Source organism: Apteryx rowi, unplaced genomic scaffold, assembly GCF_003343035.1.
Source record: "Apteryx rowi isolate R43461 unplaced genomic scaffold, aptRow1 scaffold_253, whole genome shotgun sequence".
NCBI lineage: Eukaryota > Metazoa > Chordata > Aves > Apterygiformes > Apterygidae > Apteryx > Apteryx rowi.
Window position 1 is genome coordinate 31,761 of NW_020448897.1, and position 21,732 is coordinate 53,492.

The window sequence follows — 21,732 nt, forward strand, 5'->3', positions numbered from 1 at the left end:
GAGGGGTAACAGGTCTCGCGAGAGCGCGAGGCGGACGCCGTCTCCTAGCAGCCGGCCCAGGCCCACGATGGAGCCCGACAGCGAGAGGCGGCAGCTCCAGAGGCTGGGGCGGGAGGCGGCGGAGTACTACCGAAGCCGTGAAGTCCCCCAGCGACTGGAAGAAGCCCTCAACACCCTCTTCCTCCTACGCCCCGCAGACCTCTACGGGGACTTGGTACCGCTGGGGAGGGGCACTACGCAAGCGCCCCTGTGGGCGCGGCGGGCGACTAGTGCGCAGGCGCCAGCCGCCTGGCGCGTCCCCGCGTGGCAGCCGCGCCGTGCCTCGCGTGAGAGGGGCGGCGGGGGGGCCTCGGGCGCCCCTGCTGCCCCTGCCCTCAGGTGGGGTGCGGGCTCTCCTCGGCCTCCTCGCTGCTCAGGCGGCTTTCCTGACCCTGCCTCGGTGTGGCAAGGCGTGGTTAGCACTGGTGCTAGCTTAGCTTGAGGGGCCGTTGCCCCGAGCTGCTCTGCACGCCCCGGCGGCGGCTGTCCGTTGCTAGCTGCCGGCCGTTGGGGCCCTGCCGGGAGCAGCTGGTGCACCGCCCGCCTCGCGTGGGTGCGGGCCGTGGCTCCCGCCTCCGACAAGGAGATGGGTGCATTTCCTGCGCGTCCCCTGTGTGCGCACTGAGGGTTCAGTAAACCAGAAGTTTCATGAGAGGAGCTTGTCGCTTGACTACAGTTAGACTTAAAAAAATAATTTTCCACTGAGTCAAGCAAGCTTTATGATGGCTTAACGTTTCTTATCTCTTGGGACCAATGGCACTCTGACACTGGTCCAAATCCATTAGCACTGCAGCAGAGCTTTTTGTTCTATGCTGGTTGGTTATGTTTACAAAAATGGAAAGTATTTTGCCTTGGGATTTGGTAGATGGGCATCCCTAATCTGCTCAACACACTGATGGCTCAGGCTGGTGGCGATAAAAGGAGACTGGGCAAAATTAAAACTGCTGCTGTTCTTGAAAAACTGGCTTCAGTGAAGGGGCAAGAATCAAACCAATTTTATCTAATGAAGCTGGAATTGCCAACAATACAAATAGTGTGCAACTCTAGAAAAAATAATTTATACTATGTCCTTTGATGTGAAAGTGTCTGTGGAAATAAAACATTACAAGGTTGACCATAGTTTTCATACTGTTTCCTGTCTCCCAAGTGTTTTGCCATTGCCAGTGGGACTAGAACTAGTAACATCTGCTCTTGCTTTGCTACTCCCCATCCCCAATGAAACAATATACTACTGTTCAAATGTTTGTAGGATAATTGAAACTGATTTACAGTATTTGATGGTTACATGTTTTCCTCCTCCACATAGTTATATATGTTTTGCAGTTTCTCCATATGATAAGTCATGCTTTGGTGACTGTTTTTGATACCAGACTGAAGAATGAAACAAGAAAGAAAGTATGCAGTAAGCCTCAGGTGTCAACTTAATTTAATCGTAATATATAAAGCAACATCAGTGTCCCATAGGTAATGACAGAGCCAAAAACATATTCTCCTAGTCAGATGGTACCAGTTCCTCAGGCCCATGAAATACCACAATGGAAAAAGAAGTAAGAGAACTCTGCTTGCCAGAATACTAGATTTCTACCTTTCTCACAAGGCTCAAAGCCTGCCAACCTAAAATTTCAGATTTACTGCAGAGCACTGTCTGCTAGCTGCATCAGTTGCCTTGTATCCTGTTCTTAGGTGCAGCATGCCCACAGCAACTTAAAACTATGCCTGGCTTGTTAGCTCAGTTCTGTCCAACCAAAAACCACTTCTTCCAGTTAGGAGAGTTTGATCACCATGATAAATACTCTTACATCAAGCATGCTGTGTAAGGGAGGAGACTTCAAAAGGAGTGGTTACCACTGTGATAGAGGAACTAACAAACTTCCCTTCCTTGCAGATTAAGTCTTCTAGCTATTTGGACTGTTAACATTCAGCCACCTAATCAGGGCCTGTTTGAGACACATGAGCCACTACTACATAGTAATTTGACCAAGCAAACTTGAAACATTGTTAGATATATGACGTTAAGTACTTTCTATAGGCAAGAAATATATTCTCAAAATACATTATTCTTTTTGATTTCAGTGTAAATCTAAACTTTGGATATTTTCTAGGAGGGTTAAGGAGGTTTTGATCCCCATCAGTAACTTTGCCAAATAAAATACATATTCGTATAACCTGATGTGGCTGTACAGCCTTTGATTTGAGGTGGATCTGTCCCATCTGGAATGGTTCCTAAGGAGATGTTATAGAAATAAAAGTGAAATGTAACAAACGTATGTTGAATACTGGGACTTGTAAATGGATTTACTCAGTGGTGGATTTAATTTAAATTTAATTTCTTTAACGGAATAAGAACCTGTTTACACAGAATTTGGCTTCTAATGAAGTTCTCTCTCTTATTTAAGGCTAACTACTTTTCTAAATTTTCAAAAGCTCCAGTAATATGCAAATTAGTTGGAAGAAAAGTCCTTGATGGAGTTGGTCGACCAACATTAGAAGTGGAAATATACTGTATAAATAAAAATTATGAGAAGGTATGAGCTACATCTTTCTGTCTTAATTATTTTAATAAGAGACTATCAGGGAGAGTTACTCCTACTCCCATCCTAATGAACATTTTAGTTTCTATCTTTAATGAAAGGATATGACTCCATGTGGCTTAACAGTTGAGTAAATGGTCCTTGCAACTTAGAAGAAAAATACCATGAAAAGTTAGATGATGACAGCAACTATACAAAATTAATTCTCCATGAATTAAACAACACCTCTCTGTGCTTTGTGAGCCACATACAACAGTGCATCTTTGCATGTTAAGCTGTCGTTTGTCTTACAATATATCTTGGTGCTTTTTCTTGTACCGTGTACCTAACCCTGTAAGTTCATTTTCCTGTACATTTTTCTTTCTTTTTATTCTCAAGTCCTTATATTTTTATTGCTACAGCACTATTTAAGAAAAATATAGTACAGTGTCAAAATAGTATAGCTGAAGGAACTTTTAACAATATTGAGCAAATAGGTTGATGTGGCTGATAGTTAAGTCAAACATACCTATGTAAGCACCTGCAATGCAAAACTGATGCTGCATTTTTCCCTCTGCCAATCTGAAATATCCAAGATTATTCTCTTTGCAGCTCCTAAGACTGTGGAGTAGTTATTTACACTTTCTCTCAGTTAAACTATGAATCACTACATTTTTGATACTAAAAAGGAGACAATTTAAAGAAATTAAATATATTTTCAAAGGTATTCATAGTATGTAAAGTTAATATTATCAATGCAGCCAGCTTTATGATATCTGTAATGACTTCTCTATTAAGTGAGTTTTATAAGTATTGTTCATCCATATGGAAATACATGTTTAAATTACCTCAGTAATTAAGACAAAATGTAAGAGAGTGTGAATGATGGCACTAAATATAAATGGTGGTAAAGCATGGTACAACAGGCTGCCAACAGCTGCAATAAAAGATGTCATAATGACACTATAGTCCTTAAAATTAACTCCATTCTGTTCTGAAAACAAAATATATGTGATAAACAGATCTGTCGGGAGATTTATGCCTAAATTGTTATCATTTAGTTTGAGAAACTTGGATAAAGTCTGTGTTTACCAAAGTATATAAAAAAAAAAAAAAGAGATGCTGGATGAAAAAGATAATTAAGTAAGTGGAGCAAACTGGATTTGGAGATAGGTACTTGTAGAATAGGTAAGGACATGTATTTCTTATTCTTTCCAAGTTAGAAATGAAAGAGTGTTTTAAGCCTTTTTACACTATTTTGCAGAGGATTTGTTCCACTGTAATCTCTTCTCATTCTCAAATACTTGAAAATGCTTTATCTGAAGCAACTGAGGATGATGAGAAAGAAAGGAATGACTCTGTTAACACTGCTGTGGAATGGGTGAATGACTCACTGAACACAATGCTAAGAGACTTGAAGCCCACTGACCAGTGTAAAGTTGATAAGATACTAGGGTAAGGCTTGCATATTTTTTCTATTGCTTTATGCTACTGCAAAACAAATTACTGCATTTGAAATATACACTACATATTTATATTGAAAATGAAAAATGTATTCAATATTCCATATGATTTCTAATGTTATTCTCTATGTGCCTTTAGGATGTGATGTCCATCTCAGATACATTGCACTATCCTATTTCGTACTGCTTTAATTTATAATTAGATAATATGAAAATCATGCCACTTTGTACAAAAACTCATGGAAATTAGAACTTTGTGGGATAGAAAATAGAGCTCTCTAAGAAAAAAATGCATGGACACATGTTCATGAGCCAGAGGCCCCTGATTAAGAAAGTCATTCAGTACCAATTTAAATCAGTGGGGGCCTTTCTCAGACAGCTACTCCACTTTTCTGTTCATTGCACTGGAGAAAACAAGTGGTATGAAAGGCCTGTGTGTATGCGTATTCTGCATCAAGCTAAATCCACACAAAACATATATATGTATCTGTATATATATATATATACACACAGAGCATATTTATGCTGTATGTGTGTGTGTGTGTACAGATACAGATACATACATATATATAGTTTTCAGGTTCTGGTAGCATCATCCTTCTGTGTAGACCACTCCAAAAGGATACTTACTTGGGATAATTAATCTCTTTTAGCTGATGTTGTACACTTCCTTGGAAACATAATTTCTCTAATAAACATTTGTATATTTTTTCATATAAACATTTGTTCTCAAGAGAATGCCACAGTAGAAAAAATGGATATATTTTTCCATTACAAAGAAATGTATCTGTTGTTTATAAGGAAAAAAAAGGTAAAAGCATCACAAACATATCCGAATGTGTTTTTACTACAGCATTAGAGGAACTACCTGGCAGCATTATGTCTCTCCCCATCCTGGAAGCCGTGGTGTGGCCTATCCTTTTGTGTAGTTTGAAGGGTTTCTATCAGCTACCTCCCTGACAGGAACAGTTGCCACACTTAACACAGGCTGTAGCAGACAGACTAAAATTGCGGTCCAGGTGGATTGTCTTCGGGGGAAACCTTGCTCAAGGGAATAGGACACAACTTGAAAGAAATTCTTCCAGCTGAAGTCTCAAGAAGATTTTAATGCATTATTTGCTTTACATACTCTATTTGTTTGAATTGGGTGATTCTGACCCATGTATATAGTTTCCATTGGTGGTTGAATTCAGCCACCTCTGAGATTGCAGCCTCTTAGGTAAACAGTGTGCAACTAACCTATTTTATTAGCAACCTAGGCCAAGTTCTTACATGCCGTGAAGTTACAATAGTATCCTTTACTACCCATGTGTCTGCATGGAGCTCGCTTTCAACTCTGTGTGATTTGAAAAGTATGTTAAGGTTTATAATACTTGCTTGTGGTACATTTTGTTTGCCCAGTGTTACAGATGGCTACAATAAGACAAAGTGATTAATTGACTCCTCCAGCTTCACACAGTGCGTGCATGGTAGAAGCTCAAATAGATGCCCTTAATCCACCTCCCAGCATGTTCTTTAGTTAGTATCCTATGTCTGCTTTTCCTTTGCCTAAAAATATTTTGAGCCACTAATCATTATGCCTTTTCCCTCAGTGAATACTTTACAAAAAAAGCAGAAGAAAAAAAAGAAATTCAAAAGGAAGATGAAGAAGAAGCCACTCTTTCCCTTCCTTCGTGTGTTCCATCAGCAACTGCATTATCTGGGGGGAAAAAAGCAGCAACAATAGGTTTTAGTTGATTTTCTTATAATTTTTTTTGCAATGTAAATATTGATAAAGGTGTTAATATACTTTCTGAAGTATCCCCTGAGCACTAAAGAGTGGTATCACTTCTTCAGAGGGTTTGGTTTGTCTGTCCTAAATCATCTTTCTGATCACAGCAGTTTCTACTACAGAACTGAGAGGGAAAATACAAAGTTTTCTCATCATTCACATGCGTTAGTTGAACAGAGTTTCTGCCTTTTGTTTTACAGTTGGCTTAGAAAGGAGGTTATTACTCTTCAGGATGAGGAATAAGAATGGAGGAGGATGCAAATGAAGAATAGAAATGAAAATGATAAGGAAAGAAAAGGGAATCATAGAACTGAAAAGGACAATGGAAATGGCATGAAGATAGAAATTTAAAAGAATGGGAAGAGGAAGGAAGGAAGGGAAGTTTCTCACTAACAGAGTGAGAAAGGGAGGAAATAAAGATGAAAAGTGAAAGTAGAAAAGAAGGAAGGGAATGAGATGGGGAAGGCAGTACAGAGTGATAAAGAAGTAGGCAAGCAGTACTACCATGGTGTGATAGCAGAGAAATAGGATAAGTATATATAGCCAAAAAGGCAAGGGTAAAAAGCATCATATGCTACCTGTATGCATTATCCTCAGAAGAAAAATCTTCCTGTTTTCAGTTCTTATAAGAGCAGAAAATTGTGGCAAATGATTATTTTATCAGCATAGTTTCAGTTATCATGTAATATCAGTAGAACCTCGCAATGAACATATTAGATGCGTGCACAGTAAATTTACCTTTCACCTGAAATATAACATCTGGAGCTGTGAAGTCCATACAGATATCATTATGCCATATATTATACTTGTAGTCAAGCTTCTGCTGATACATATTTTACCTGTAATTTCTTTCTATCTGATTGTGCCATTGACAATAATATTGTTAGAAACAATATTTGACTATTAGGAATCAATGATTATAGCTACTTGTCGTTACAGTGGAGCAGTAGCAGATGGTGACCTCCATTAGCAGGTACTTTCAAAGGTAGCATCTATGTTGTAATTTAGGCAGGTTAAAAACTAGTGCAGTGGAAAGAATCTCTGGAAAACAGTGCAGTTAATCAGGGTTGCTCAGTTCTTGGTTGCTAATGCACTATGCCTGTGACTATCCTCTGGATGTAAGCAGTTTAGAATCTGTATATAGTGTGGGAATTGATGTATAAACTAATCTGCATATCCAGTTAAAGTCCTCTTAGGCATATTTTATCTTATAATGTTGTAGTTATATCCTGCAGTATTTATTGTTGAAAACCTCTACAGCAAATGAAAGTTTGTATGAAGCTCCTGTTAGGAATCAACGTGGTTGGTCAGATTTATTTAAAAAAATACCCAATGTATATGATTTTTGAGAATCATACCACTTATCCTAACTTCTTATAGGTGATTTCTATACAGTTCATGTAAGAACTGTACTTAATAAGCATGACAGTGAGAGCTGCCAGGTTTGAAACATGTTGACAAAACTTACTCTACTGTATCTGAAAGGGAAATAAGTTTTTTGAAAAATTTAACATGACTCTGTGTATGGAATATTTAAAAAAACCTGTCTTCTTAAACTTGTTTAAAAATTTGACCCTAATAGGACATTTTTTTCTCGCTATTAAGAGATGAAATCAAGTATGTGTACTCCCAGTCAGCTTATAATGTAATGTTCCAAGTTGTTTGTGCAGAAGGAGTGCAATAAAGAATACTGAAAACATGGTTATGAAAGGAACCTGAAGGATGAGATGGCAATACTGTATATAAATACAGATAAATAAAATAATATAGATATCAGTGGCTGAAAGATCTCTTAAAGAAATGGATTTCAAACACATTTAAAATCAGAGTGAGAAAAAATACTTTGCCTACTTGTGATTTCATGTATAAAAAAATTGACAAGATAGTTTTAAAAAATGAATTCTTTTGTAATACAGTGAGTACAGTGCAGCAATGGCAGTATTGTGTTTACTCCTACAACTGTGATACATAAATGCACATATTTTAAACCAAGAAAATATTTAGCCACTGCTCTCCATCTCGTAGGGAAGAAGGTGTCAGGTGCAGAGAGAACAATCCCACCTGCAGAACCCGTTGAATCAGTGCTCTGTGGCAGCTTAGCCATTGGGGGAACATCACTTGCTATAGCTAAGGCTGGTGCCACTATTAGCCGTATCCCATTGTACGTACATATTGCACTGCTGAAACATGATCAGGTATATGCGACTATTTTGTCATTCTGTTTGTTTCTCCCAATTATCACAAGTACTCTAGAATTCTGTAATCAACAGTCCTTAGTGGAAATTGATGTTAAATATACCTCATAAAATATACCTTTAAGTCTATTGACTATAGCAGGCTTTGAACTAGCCCTGTGCTGTAATGAAAATATACAAGAAATGGTTAAGATTTTTAACATTTTTATTTTCACATAGTACTCTCAATTACAGGATTCACCTAAGGAAATGACTGTGCCACTGCCAATGGTTAGTCTTTTGAACTGTGGGAAATTTTCACCTGGAAAACTGAAATTAATGAAGGAAATTATGCTCATACCACCAGTTCAGTTATCACTCAAACAGGTACTGTTTCATTTTGATTTTTATAAATATGTTCTATAGACTGTTTATATACATAAGTATATAGATCTTTTTAACACAATCCTTAGAAATGTTGTTTTTTCATTTCTGTTTATTTGCATAACAAATATTAGTGCAGAATTATGAGTCATGGAATATTATAGAGGTAAATAGATGACATTTTAAATGAAGATACATGCAGATTTCAAGTTAAAAATGTATGTGTTAGTATACAGCAAAAAATTCAAGGCAATGAAGATGGCATAGAGGAATTCTGTAATACAACAGTAACAGATTTTAATTCTGTTTAAAATGTGATTTTACATTAATATATTATAAATAGTTTCATCATCTGATTCATAGAGCATAAAAAACAATAAAATTCTCATACCTGTCAAAAAAATCCACAACGAAGCATAAAATCTTTGGGAACAGATTGTTTTAAAAATGAAATTGTCAAGATAGAAGGTAATACACAGCAGAACAAAATGTATTCAAGGGTGGATGAGACAGACTGGATCAACAATTCCTTTTTGTTTAACCACGTTTTGCATTAAAGCAAGTATCTGCACAGAAGTCTACACTAAGGCTGTAATTTCTACTTCGTATGCTGGTGACCTGAACAAGTAGCTGAGCTTGATTCTCTTTAACTTCTAGAAATGTCACCAAGAGCTCTTAATAAGGTTACCAGCTCTGTAGCTCCCAAAGAAATAATGCCTGCTAGTGCTCACGGGAGAGTGGCAAGCTGTTTGCTGCAGTAAGGAACAGCAAGCTAGCCATTCCTCCTCTGCTGATATGTTGCCAACTGTGACTGACTTCTACCCCTTCAGTATTCCTATACTGGCACAGTTTAAGAAAATGTAAAGAAGTGTGATTTATTAAGTTAGCATTAAACTTTTCCTTACTCCTCTGAAAAGGAAAAACAGTCTTCTGTTAAAAGCAATGGATTACTTAATTAAATAGATCACTTAATTGGAGTGTTCTTCCATTCCCCTATGTTTAAAATAAAGACAGCATTTTTTCTCTGTTTCCTGAATATATTGTAGAGGTAAATACATTCATTTCTGTGAGAGTTTCCAGGTGGAAGTCTTAGACAGAGCCACAATTGTTGATGGTGATTACCATCTTCCTACTTCTCAGATATTAGGCAGACCAGGACATTGCCTACTTGTTAGATGTGGGAAGGGTTCTGCTGGGGGGAAAACAGACCTTTCTTCTTATCTTCCTATCTAGCAGCATAACCAAACATTCCTGTTCATTCCACTGCTACTAACCCTTTATCATTGGACATTTGACTGTATTTTGGGGGTGGGGGCTTGTGTTAAGGAATTCTGTTATAGTTAAAAAAAATAAAAGACTTTATATTAGGGTCTGCATTTAGAAGAAGCATCTTCTCCCTTCTAATTTATATTGCTAGAATAAAATTGATTTATCTTTGTTTTGAAGATTATTATTGTTTAACTTGCAGAGTATAGAAAGAGTTCTGGATATTCAGAGAGAAATGATGAGGCTATTGGAACCTGCATGCAAAGGGGTAAGACAAAAATATGTGTCTTCATTTGGCCTTACTACTGCTGTTGCCTGTGTGAGCTTGAACATGGGAAATTTAGCATGTTACCAGGTTTAGTCTTATGGCACACTATAGAAGAAGTGTTTCTCTAACAGATGAGTAAAATATTGGCCATTTAGTGCTATTAAATTAATGAAGATAGAATAAAACTTTTTTCTAAGCATGAGAAGACTTTCTATTTCATTATTTATACCAGAAAAAGTACACTAAGAAAGAACGGTATCACAGTGAACATACAGTATATGGTTTTGGTCCTGCTAAGTCTCGTACACACAAGATGTATTGTTGAAGACATTGTTAGTGCAGTACTGTATCAAGCTCAATATGTGTATATGCTTTTTGCAAAGTGACGTTGTTGCCATTCTTCAAGTCCAGTGTCTAGATCACCATTTTTGAGAGACCATGTTCTGTTAATAGGCAAGGTGGGAATGTTCTGAAAAACAAGTGATGGTTCAAGTGATGCCCACACAGAAATATACATTTGAAATGAGTTACTACCACAAAATAAAACTGGATAGTTGCTGATAGTTTCTGTTTTATCTTAAATACTGTTTCCTAACTTAAATATTTGCAATCTCATTAGACCAAAATTCTATCAACTTTTTTTTTTAATTGAAGTCTCTGTGTTATTCTTGGATTTTTCACGGAACTGGTTCATTGTTTCTTTCTCCCTTCACTCCCAACAGCCCAGTCCTCAACTAGCAGACAGGAAGAAAGGCGGTGCACGTAATACAGGGAAGAAAGTTCTGGTAAGAAAAGAGATTTTCATTTCAAGCCTTCAGCGTGTTGTTAACAACAGCAGGGAACCAAAACATTCTTAAGATATGAAACGTTAATCTACATTACCATTTTGGAAAGGTCAAGGCAAGACTTTTAAATACTCCACATGCCCATATTTTATATAATAATTCGGATTCTTCTGGCTATACCTTCCTTTCCCGTGGAATAATAACAGAAAGGGGAAATTCTTCTGGAATCTTGTAATTTTTTTTATACAGAAATCTTGATAGGTCATCCAATTGAGCATTTTGCAAGCCTGCAGCACCAGCAGAGAACATGCACCTTTGATCATGTAGGCCGTAAAACTATGACCTGTAAGACCTGTCATTCCGTGCTGTGTCCGAACTCTGGAAGCACAATTCCCCTCTTAATCATGCTGCGTTAAATTCCCAGTTCCTGTCTGAAGTAACAGACAATGGCAGATACAAACCATTAGTTAAAAGGGCAGCACTCACAATAGTGCACAGAACATTATTTTATATAATTCAAATAATCTTTGCCTTTTTCACTTCAAAACCTGTAGTTTGCAGCTGAATTTTCAAAAGGGTGGGATAGAAATGCCATGCTGATTTTGCTCTCCATTCTGAGACTATTACAATATTATCAGGTAAGAATTGTTACTGTTGTGGGGTACACAGAAGAGAAGACGAGCAAAAGTTTTCCTATGGTTTTGCTGCTTAGATAACAGTCTTCATCAGTCAGCTAGCCACCATTTTTCTATGAGGTTAATTCTGTATTTTCTGGTGGCTAATTTCTGTATTCTTATCACAATATGGACTGCAGTAGCAAGTTAAAATAATTCCTTAAGATGAGCACAAAGAAGCCATGCATTAGATTCTCTGAAATACTCCCATTTATTTCAGTTGGAGAAAACTAAAGGAGGTATTGGTGGGACTGAATTTTATACTGATAAAAGTGCCATGTTAGTTTAAACTGGGTTTTTTTGAGAAGATAAAGGAAAAATGACAATGCAGCAGTGAAAGAAATCATTAGAGCAAGTAAAAGTCACAGTTATTTTTTTCAGCATAGCAGATCTTTAGAAGGAAGGGTTGTCTGCTCACGTTTCCTGGGCTTTCCTTTACAATAGTGAAAACTTAATTTCGATCAGACTCATTTTGGGCTGGAAGTGATTGAATAAATTATGTGTCTGGCATTTATTGTGCAGTATATAAAGCCCTATCATATATGAAATGCTTATGTATTTTTATTTTTTTTAAAGCACATTTTAAGATAATTGAATCATAAACATATCTTCTTAGTTTTTTCTTTGTTTTGTTGGTTTGTTTGATCACTTGTGTTTTGTTTGCTTGTTTAAACATTTAATGCTAGGAGGCACTTATTTAGGTAATAGCAGTCAAGACTAGACATAAAAAAATGTTTTTATAAAGATATACAGTGCTTTTAATACACTATAACAAGGCACACCACATGGGAAGAAATCACATGAAAATGCAAACTTAAGCTCTATCTTACAATAAATGCAAGCAGACTGCAGCATTTCTTATTGTCTATTGCAGCAGTTTAATACTCTGGAAAATACAGGTCAAATAGATTGTCCCTCCCTTCTTTCAGATTGCTACAAAATGCTCTCTCCCATATCAATCTGACCTATGTTTTCTTTTAAAATTTTGTATGTGAAGGAACATTCCAGCATTCTCTGTAGCTAGATCTGCCCTGTCCATTGTCGTTAGTTCCCTAATTCTTCTCAACACTGATGCCTTCCAACTAATTTCTCCAGTCAAACCCAGGACTATATCCTGCTCATTTCATGGCAACTTAGTGTCATTTTTTGTAATCCAAAATCCACAGATTTAAAAGTTAAATTCAGTGTTTAAAAACCTACAAAATGACTGGAAACAGAAGATGTGAGACATTTGCTCAGTGCAAATCTGCTTGTGGCTAGTGCGCAGGAATACTGTTCTGGAGGCAGCCAACTCTCAAAAAGGATACAGCTGTGCTAGAGATACTTCCCCTCTACAAAATTTGTTCCCTCCAGAAGACTTGAAATATTCTAGTGTTTCCTGAACTCTCCAAAGAGGCACAGTCAAACTTGTAATCAAGGATAAATGAGTAAAAGCAGTTTAAAAGTGGAGAATATGTTTTTGTGGTAAAGGGGGGGGGGTCAACAGCAACAGAAACTTTTACACAGCATCCATTACAACTCAGTGAATGTTAAAAGAGCCTTTAAAATGCTTTTGTAAACCCATACTCGACATACAAGTGTGAGAACTATATGACTAGCCACATTTCCAAGGACTAGCAGCTTTCTAGCTGATAGTACTTGATAAGCCCTCATTCATAAAGAATTATCCTTTAAGTTGCTAATGTCATTTCTGAGAACAGATACATATGTTGATGACTGAAGTAAGACTAAAATGACTGGGATTGTACTTATTATATATATAAAAATATTAATAAAGCAATTGTTTCTGTTTTACTTTCAGCCACCAGCCATAAAAAGAATATCACACTTAGGCTGCCTAATAACAGGATGTGATAATCTAGAACAACCTCTACTCCTAATGCAAACAGCTTGCAATAATATAGGTCTGGAGCTAGGAACAGACATGTATTTGGCAATAAACTGTGCTGCTCATGAATTGATAGATTACGTAAGTTATTTTCAATATCTGTTTTGTTGATTTTAAAAGGAATGTAATTAGTTTTTAACAGTATTCATTCTTGCATTGTACTCACCTATAAGCCTCCAACTGCATTTTCCAAGGTAGAAATCAAGCAAAACAAAAGGAATGTCTATGCATTTATAAAATACGCTCGAGTCTGTCCTAGGGGTCTAGCAGAAATAGTACTGAATAGTGAGTGCAAGGGGACAAGCCATGCAGACCTTCTTCGAGTGGCCTGATACAGCGGGAGTGCTGAGAGCGCTGGAGTACCAGAGCAGCAGCCTCTGGCGCACCTCGTGCAGGACGGGGCTCACCGAGCCAAGGCAGCCCCCCGTTACGGCTTGTGGTCTGCCTACAGGAATCTGGTATTTTCACAATTTGACTTCTATAACTGAAATGGTGTAAGCCTGCCTGCACCAGCCAGGTTTACTTCTTTTCTCTGTTTATTGATTTATTAAGATTTTTCTGATCAATCTGTGTCAAATGTAGCAAACTTATTGGGCGGATGCGCAGTACATAACCAGCTTCATCTCACATAAGCCCTAAGACAGTTTTGAATTAATGTATTAAGTGGCAAATAGTCTTTTTTCATTCTACCACAGGGTGTAAATAAAATAATTATCTTCTATCCACCTTGCTTTCAAAATTGAAGAACAAGGAACTATTTACACAAGTATACTTTTATAATTCCATCACACCACTAGTTGCTTATTTCACCATTTTATTACACTGCACCTGTTGTTTTCTTTAAAATACCCTCACCTGTCTGTATATTTTTACTATGGTAGGTGTATGTAGCCTCTAACATTCATCTAATTATATATCAACATTCATTTTTAATTCTTATTTTTCAAGATTTTGATTTGACAAAGCTTATTTATCTCAAGCTGAAGTCTTAAAAGTTTTTGCCCCTTTTTCCAAGTTCAGTTTGGATTCTCGTTAAGTAGAAGGAAAAAAAAGCCTTGCTATTCTGTTTGATTTAGTATTTCATGAGATTCTGTATGTTTGGGTTTACTATAGTGACAAACCTATTACTAATACCTGATCTTTTGCAAAAACAGTGTGATATCTCTATTCTATACCAGAATGAGCAAAATCTTAACCAAAGAATTATCAGTAATTTTGTAACTTTTTATTACTGAACTGTTAAAGTGATTAAAGCAACACCTGTTCTGGCAAAATTTGACAGTCTGCCTGTAATAATCTGTGTATATGACAATTTATGGTTCCCAAAATAATGAGATTAGTTTTAAATGAGTTTTTTTTTCCAAAGGGGAAAAGGGCAAGGAAAGGCTGTCTTCTTATTTTTGCGCATTGAGTGTGTACTCCTTTCAAATACTAGTATTTTTTAATGAAGATGAGAACTAAAATTACCTTTTTTTGAAGTGAGAGTGAGATTTTTCATGCATGATTTAATCAAAATGTCAAATATTGCTAACTTTATGATAAAACTGTGAAGACTGGCAGTGTTGCCTAGGAAATGCTGAAATAGATTTTCTCCCTTTTTTGGGGAATGGTACCTGTCAGAGAGTTTGGCATGAGCCGATTGGAACCCACTGTTGCATTAGGCAGGGATTTCTGTAACAAAGTACTGTCCACTTGGACACAGAATAAAGCAGACGAAGGGGTACTTACTGAAGAACACACAATCCGCTGCCTTAGTGGAGTCAGCAGTGTCACAAGTTGCGTACACTTACATTAGTAACTGTTTGTTAAAGCATTACCATTCTTATCTTTTACGCTTTTTACTTTACTTTCTAGCTTAAAGGAAAATATGAAATACTCACTGGAACATTCAAAAGTCCTGATGAAATGGTTGATATGTATGTGGAACTGATTAATAAATTTCCTTCTATTATTGCATTAGTAGATCCCTTAAGAAAAGAGGTAAGTTTATGTGAGACCTTACTGCAGTGCAGGCCTCCCAAATTGATAAGTACCATAAGTGGAACATCACTGAACTTTTCACATTTTTACGACACATATAAAATATCCAGCGTTGTCATCTGTTTTCAGGGCCCAGGGGCACAGAAATATCAGTATACAAATGTATGTTATAGTTCATTTACATATCTGTAATTAACAATAAATCTAAATAAACTTGCAAGTACATTTGACATAATTCTTGATAGAAAATAATCCTGTCATGGATAGTAGGTACAAATATTTTGACGAATTACTAGAAAATGCACTTTTGTCTGATTCCACTTGTAAATCATTGTCATTTTAATCACGTTTTCCTTCTTATGTAAACAAGAAATAATTCAAATTACATTATAAAATTTAAATTATAAAATTAAATTGATATATAAATGATAATATATTTTGTAGAAGAAACTAAAGACTTGGATGTCACTGTACATGTCTTAGAACCACTCAAAATAAAATAAATAAATGCAATTCTGTATGACTGAGATTTAAACCCAAAGCCAGAACAAACCTATAACTGGTAGCACTGCTCAACAGAATTTTTAAAGGGGCAGGAAGACAGCATGTATTTACCAATGTGATCAAAGTTTCCTGAGTTAATTGAGCATGGCCAATGGATTACAACAATAAAATAGAATACTATTATGTTATCAGGGTATAAATGGATGAAAGAAACTGATTACATAACCTTAAATATTAGCATTTATCTATATGATTAAGTTTTTATGTATTATAAAAAAAGACAAAAACTTAATTGTAGCAGAAGCTACAACTATAGACCTATACTCTACAGTTGCACAACTTAACAAAAACTGGTTCTGGCCATAGAACTGTACATTAAACCTCATTATTTTCTTTAAAACAAATATATGCTTTTTGTTTTCATGTTTGTGAACAAAATATGAAGAACATGAATGACAGGGAAAACAAGGTGATGTTGTCTTTGTGAATCTGCCTGAATCAATAATTCTGAAAAGGATGCACTGCAGAATCCATCTCATTTGGTTCTTAACTGGAACTTAAAGCTCACTGTTCAAGTCTCAGTGCTGCCTGTTTCTCGCTCCATAGTTAGCCTGGCTTTCCCTCACTGTTTCCAACTGACTGTCTGAATTACCCACATTCCAAAACACTGGATTATTCCTCACTCCTGCCAGGGCTACAAACTTCCTTGTGAATTCTTATGAAGAAACGTATTTGAATACAAAAAAAATATGCAGAATTATAACAGACAGGGAAGGACATCTTGAAATAGAATACTGTTAAAGGAAACGCCTCCCCCACTCCCGCTCCCCCCCCCAATCTACCCGCTTACCTGTGCCACGTCTTTGCCACAGATAATTAGATACTTGAGAATGAGCTCTGGTACCAGTTCAACAGTTCATTGCCAAACAGTGGCCCACTTTAGTACCTAACTTTAAGCATTTGCCCAGGTGTCAGTGACTTCATTTTCACTTAAATGCATGCTTGAAAGCCTTGTAGGAATGGACCCTCATACAGATGGCAGTAGAATGGGCACAAAATTCTGTGCGATCTGTAGACCAAGAATTATTATCTGCAGAATAATTAACAAGAAAATGTATGTGTTTTTAATATGAGAACTTTGCATTCTATGGACATGTGCAAAGCAAATTACATTGTAAATTTCTTATTTCAGATTATTTACTTATCATTAAATCTCAATAGCATATGAATATTGCACTAAAATCAAGAAACAAAGATCCTAAATAAATGGAGCTTCTATGTAAAGAGAGCTTGGTTATTTGCTGTTTCGTATGGATCAGTCTTACAACTCTGATCTTGCTGTCTTGATATGTGTCACTGAGTTTATGGCTGCCTCCTGTTTCATTATTTCATATTTAAATAAATATTATGATACTTAAAATATTAACACATGAATGAGTCCTCTGAATCCAACAATAGAAAATTATTTTATATTCCATTAAAATATTTTTTAAAATAAATCTCAGGAATGAAATCAAAATAACAGAATCCTACAGTTAATTTAATTTGAAATATCTAAAATTATACCTGTGTGCAACTAGCTTTGATTAATTCCAGATTATAATTTATGTTTTCTGGCAAAATCTTAAAATCCAAGCAAAATGCTGGACGGATTTTTATTAGGTAGACACATTTAAAATATAACATGTATATGAAGGGTACCTTTAGGATGAAATCAAATTAGCTTTACTTTTTTTAATTTTTAACCTTCTGAATTAGGGATTGGGTTTATTTTTTGAAACTCCTATTATATATGTGACTGTTTATGCAGGACAGACAGCAGTGGAATAACATATGTTGTGCTCTGGGTTCCAAATGTTACCTGATTGCTGAAGATGCAGCCACAAGTATTTCCAAACTTATAACTGATCAAGACACGAACCTACCAAAATGCAGCGGCATTGTCCTAAAATATATTAATCAAACCAAGGTATCAGATCTCATAGAACTTACTGGACTTTCACATGGTGAGTATGGGGGAAAGAAAGGCTGGGTTTTAAACCTTACCAGTCAATAAAGAGCATTGCCATACATGTAAATGTTGCACCTTTTTATTTAATTATAGCCACTTCTAATTTAGAAAGTGCTTGTCAGAAGAAACTAAAATTCCTGATTGGGTTATCAAATCTCTGTTTAGGATTTTAAAACAGGATTCAGGGCTTCAACTATAGCAAACTAATACACTGTGGATGTTTTGAATGTGGGTGCCCTTTGATGCTACAGTCAAACATCATACATTTAGATATCAGAATTAAATCAAACAAAATAAAACAGACGTAATATAACTGAGAAATCTGAATTTTGACTAATACTAGGCAATAATTAAAAAATCCAAACAAATCCAAAATGTTTAAAATTGCAGTTTAGATAGATTATTGACTATATATTGTTAAGCCTTTGGGGTTACAGTAATCAGTATTTGTGCAGGTTCATATGTGAGATTTTTCTTTGTATCAAATTTTTCTTTATTCATTTTTATACCCAAGGAATAGATGGACAAATTTAATGTATCTAGGTTCCTTCCTTATTCCTCAAAAAGCCCAGAATCACTATATCAAAGTAAGTAAATAGCAACTTAAAATTTTATTCAATCATGATGGGGAACCGGTTTTCATACTGATAAAAAATCATTGCTACACTAAGGAGCACATTTGAAATACACAGAACTGCATTCTAGCCCATAGAATACATTACCAGAAGGATTGACTAGAGCTAAGAATTAGGATGGATGTTAGATATAGCCTTATCCATGCTGAAAAGAAAAGAAAGCATACTGTTAATGCTAATATTGTAGCAAACTAATACAGGTTTTTTTATGAGATAGGTTTTATTGGTTTTACTCCTGTTTGTATTTAACCCTATATAGTCCAAATAGAAAAAAAAAAGTTCAAACAATTTCTATGTCAAATGTATAAAAATATATACTAATGAAGGTTATACACTCCCATTATATATAGGTCAAAGACATATTACCATATTAGGAAGTCCAGATGGAGAATCTTCTGATGATAGCCTTGTGGATCTGGTAAGTATTGAAAGCTGTTCAATTGCAGAATTGCCAAAACACTGCTTTTATCATGAACTGGTTTTTAGGAGAAAGGCTGTTTCTGCGTGAGAAAGAAACAACCTTTCACAAAATGGGCTTTTTCTAGAGAGTTGTTTTTTCCCCCCACAGAGAGTTAATCTTTGGGTTTAAAGAGAAGATACAGGAAATGTGCCAAAGCAGGGAGTATATTCAAAAGTGTATATGATCTATTTTGTTGCATTAGTTTATAAAAATATGAATTACTTAAAACATTTCTGAATAGTAATGATATTTCATATAAAAATTCTGAATGCTGATATATATTTAATCTGTTTGCATTAAAATAAAATTAGCAAATATCATTTCATAGGCCAGTGAAAATTATTGTTTGCATGCAACAACTCTTTCATTCATTAACAGGTTTTATTTCTATTTAAAGGAGTGTTTTATCTGTAGAAAGATAATGAGATTGTTAAGTTAGAAGTAGGATACTATGTTAAATAATTAAGAATGACTTCACTTCCCAAACTGTACAGTTTTAAAATACGCACTTTCTTGTTTTAAGGCTGTTGGACTGGGTGCCAAATTTATCAAGTTGGGAGGTCTCTGCCGCGGAGAAAGGGTGACCAAATACAACCGCCTTCTTGCTATAGAAGAAGAACTGGCCAAGAATAGAACGCTACGTATGAGCTTCTTTCTTACTTTGTTTTCAGCTTGCAATGAATACAAGAACAAAGATTGTAGGGAGAATGATTGAAACTGCACCACAGGAGGGAAGCAGAATCAAAAGACTATAAATAAGCGCTGAGAAAAAAAACCTAGGATAGCACTTGCCACAATGTATATTGTTGTCCTAATGGATTATCTGTTTACTGAATGCTAAAATAGACCCCTTCTTGAGGAGTAGCCTACATTAAGCTTTTTTCCAGAATTAATTGGTTGGAGCCTTGAAGCCCATAGTGCAAAAGAAACAAAACAAAACCCATACATATAACACCGAATAACTGATAAAAAGTAATTTTAGGGCAAAAACCCCAACCCCTTCAAGCTCCTAAACATATATTGCTAACAAAACTTCAGTCTACAACCCTCTTGTTACATTTCTAACAAAATGTGTTGGGGAAGCTACAATTGCACGGGTAAGCACTAAATAAAACCTAAGAAGAACCAAAGTTCCTTAGCCACTTGTATGCATCTTTCTGCATTTCAGGATCTGAATCTTCTTTTTACATCATTTTCTACTCTGTTAAATACTTAGCAGTTCATTAGAGCCACTTCTCATTTGCTCAGGTATCAATCAAGAGAGAATAATGGCATCCATTTTTGAGGGGAGGCAGCCAAGGGGGATGGGGGGGCGGGGGGGGGGGCAGAAAGAAAGGAAGGAAAGAGTTTGCACAAGTTTATTACAACTAAGAAAAGGAAAAATTAAGGTGAATCAAGTCATTTACCCCCTTGTTTATAGTCATTTTCCATGTTTGATACATAGGATAGCAACACTTGGCATGCAGGCACTATAAGACAAAATTTTTATTCAAAAATATTTTTTATTAAATAATTTTCTAAATTATGGAAGTCTCCCTCTTGCATGTATATTATCATTGTAACCAGTAGAAACATAAACAGAAATCCTTTGTACTAAGAACATAATGTCACAGACTATGCTTTCCAAAAATAAGACAGATAATTATAAATAGTTATAAGCTTTAACTGCCTCAGCAATATTAATATATAACCTATTCAAATGGATACAGTCTAAATAAAAGAGCTCAAGTTCAACAAATGTTTAACACTATAGCTCACAAAATGAAATTGCACAATTCCTGAAGCTGTTACTACTTTGGCAGGAATAAACTCCAAAAACTAAATCAACAGCAGGCAAATACAGAGATAGGGTGTCTGAGCTGCATACCAAACTCTTCATTTGGCTGGGCTGCAAGATATGAAATACGCTGGAGAGCTGAAAGGTGGTGGACTCTGTAAATGGTTCATAGACAGGAGGTGACATTGACCTGTCAGGAGTCCCACCAGGATCGACTGAACTGGGCATGCAGCTGGGCCCACTGTAACTATGTTGACCTCAGCTCTCCCTGCTGCCCTGCCCGCTGTCGCAGTTAGGAATTCAGATTGCACAGAGTCTTTGTGTAAGAGTAGCCCCGTTGCTGATGCTGCATTTCAGCCCCCAGGTACAGCCGGAAGGCAGACATGAACCACTTGCAAACTAAATCACAGACTGGCCATCCCTTTACCAAGAAGTAAGTGGGGCCGGCACTGTGTATGTGGCACAGGCGCATTCCAGAAGGAATTGGTGAGGTTAGGGAAGAGCAGAGGATCACAGATCTGGGACAAATAGCAGCGAGAAGAGAGGCAGTGTTAGCTGTGGGAGCAACATCTGAACTTGGGCTTATATAAGGTTGTTAGAGGCTGGGACAGAAAAGGAACAAGGCCCAGGCAGCTGATGGGAACTGTTGCAAGAGCACCAGTGCAGGAGATAGATGTTTAAAAAAGGGAGGATGGCCAGAGCCAAGGGGAGTGAGCAGCAAGGTGACATGATTATGAAAAAAGGGAATGCCATAAATATGCCAGCTCAGGCTGCTGTGCACCACGTTCTAATCCTGCAATCAAAGTGCCGAAACTGCCCTTTTGTCTCTAAGGTCCAGACTTTTGGAGACTCTCGTTAAGTATCATTGGAATTTTTTTTTTTAATCTGAGTGCATCAGAGAAAATTCAAAAAAAAGCAAAACAATTTCAACAAGCATAAGAACATGCTTCTTTTTTCTCTTCTATTTCAGGATTTGAAGCAAGCTTTGAATTTATCGATTTTGCTGAAGAACCACAGCCAGAACAACTTTCTGATGAACCCCCTCCCCCAGAGCAGGATTCATTGCCTCCACAGCCCTCTCAGCCAGTCCTGCAGGTTCAGAACCTGACTGCCCAGCTTGCACAGGACAGCCCATTGACTTAG

General features: G+C 36.6%; 1 protein-coding gene across 1 annotated transcript; it reads left to right on the forward strand.

The window, feature by feature from the left end:
• The first annotated feature begins 67 nt into the window (after nucleotides 1-67).
• ENO4 (enolase 4) lies at nucleotides 68-21,732 on the forward strand. The gene is made up of 14 exons (XM_026067075.1): nucleotides 68-214; nucleotides 2,436-2,564; nucleotides 3,814-4,004; nucleotides 5,605-5,738; nucleotides 7,809-7,978; nucleotides 8,213-8,344; nucleotides 9,810-9,875; nucleotides 10,598-10,660; nucleotides 13,136-13,303; nucleotides 15,077-15,202; nucleotides 17,517-17,712; nucleotides 18,703-18,770; nucleotides 19,336-19,453; nucleotides 21,560-21,732. Exons 1-14 carry the CDS (start codon nucleotides 68-70, stop codon nucleotides 21,730-21,732), a joined length of 1,881 nt encoding a protein of 626 aa, XP_025922860.1.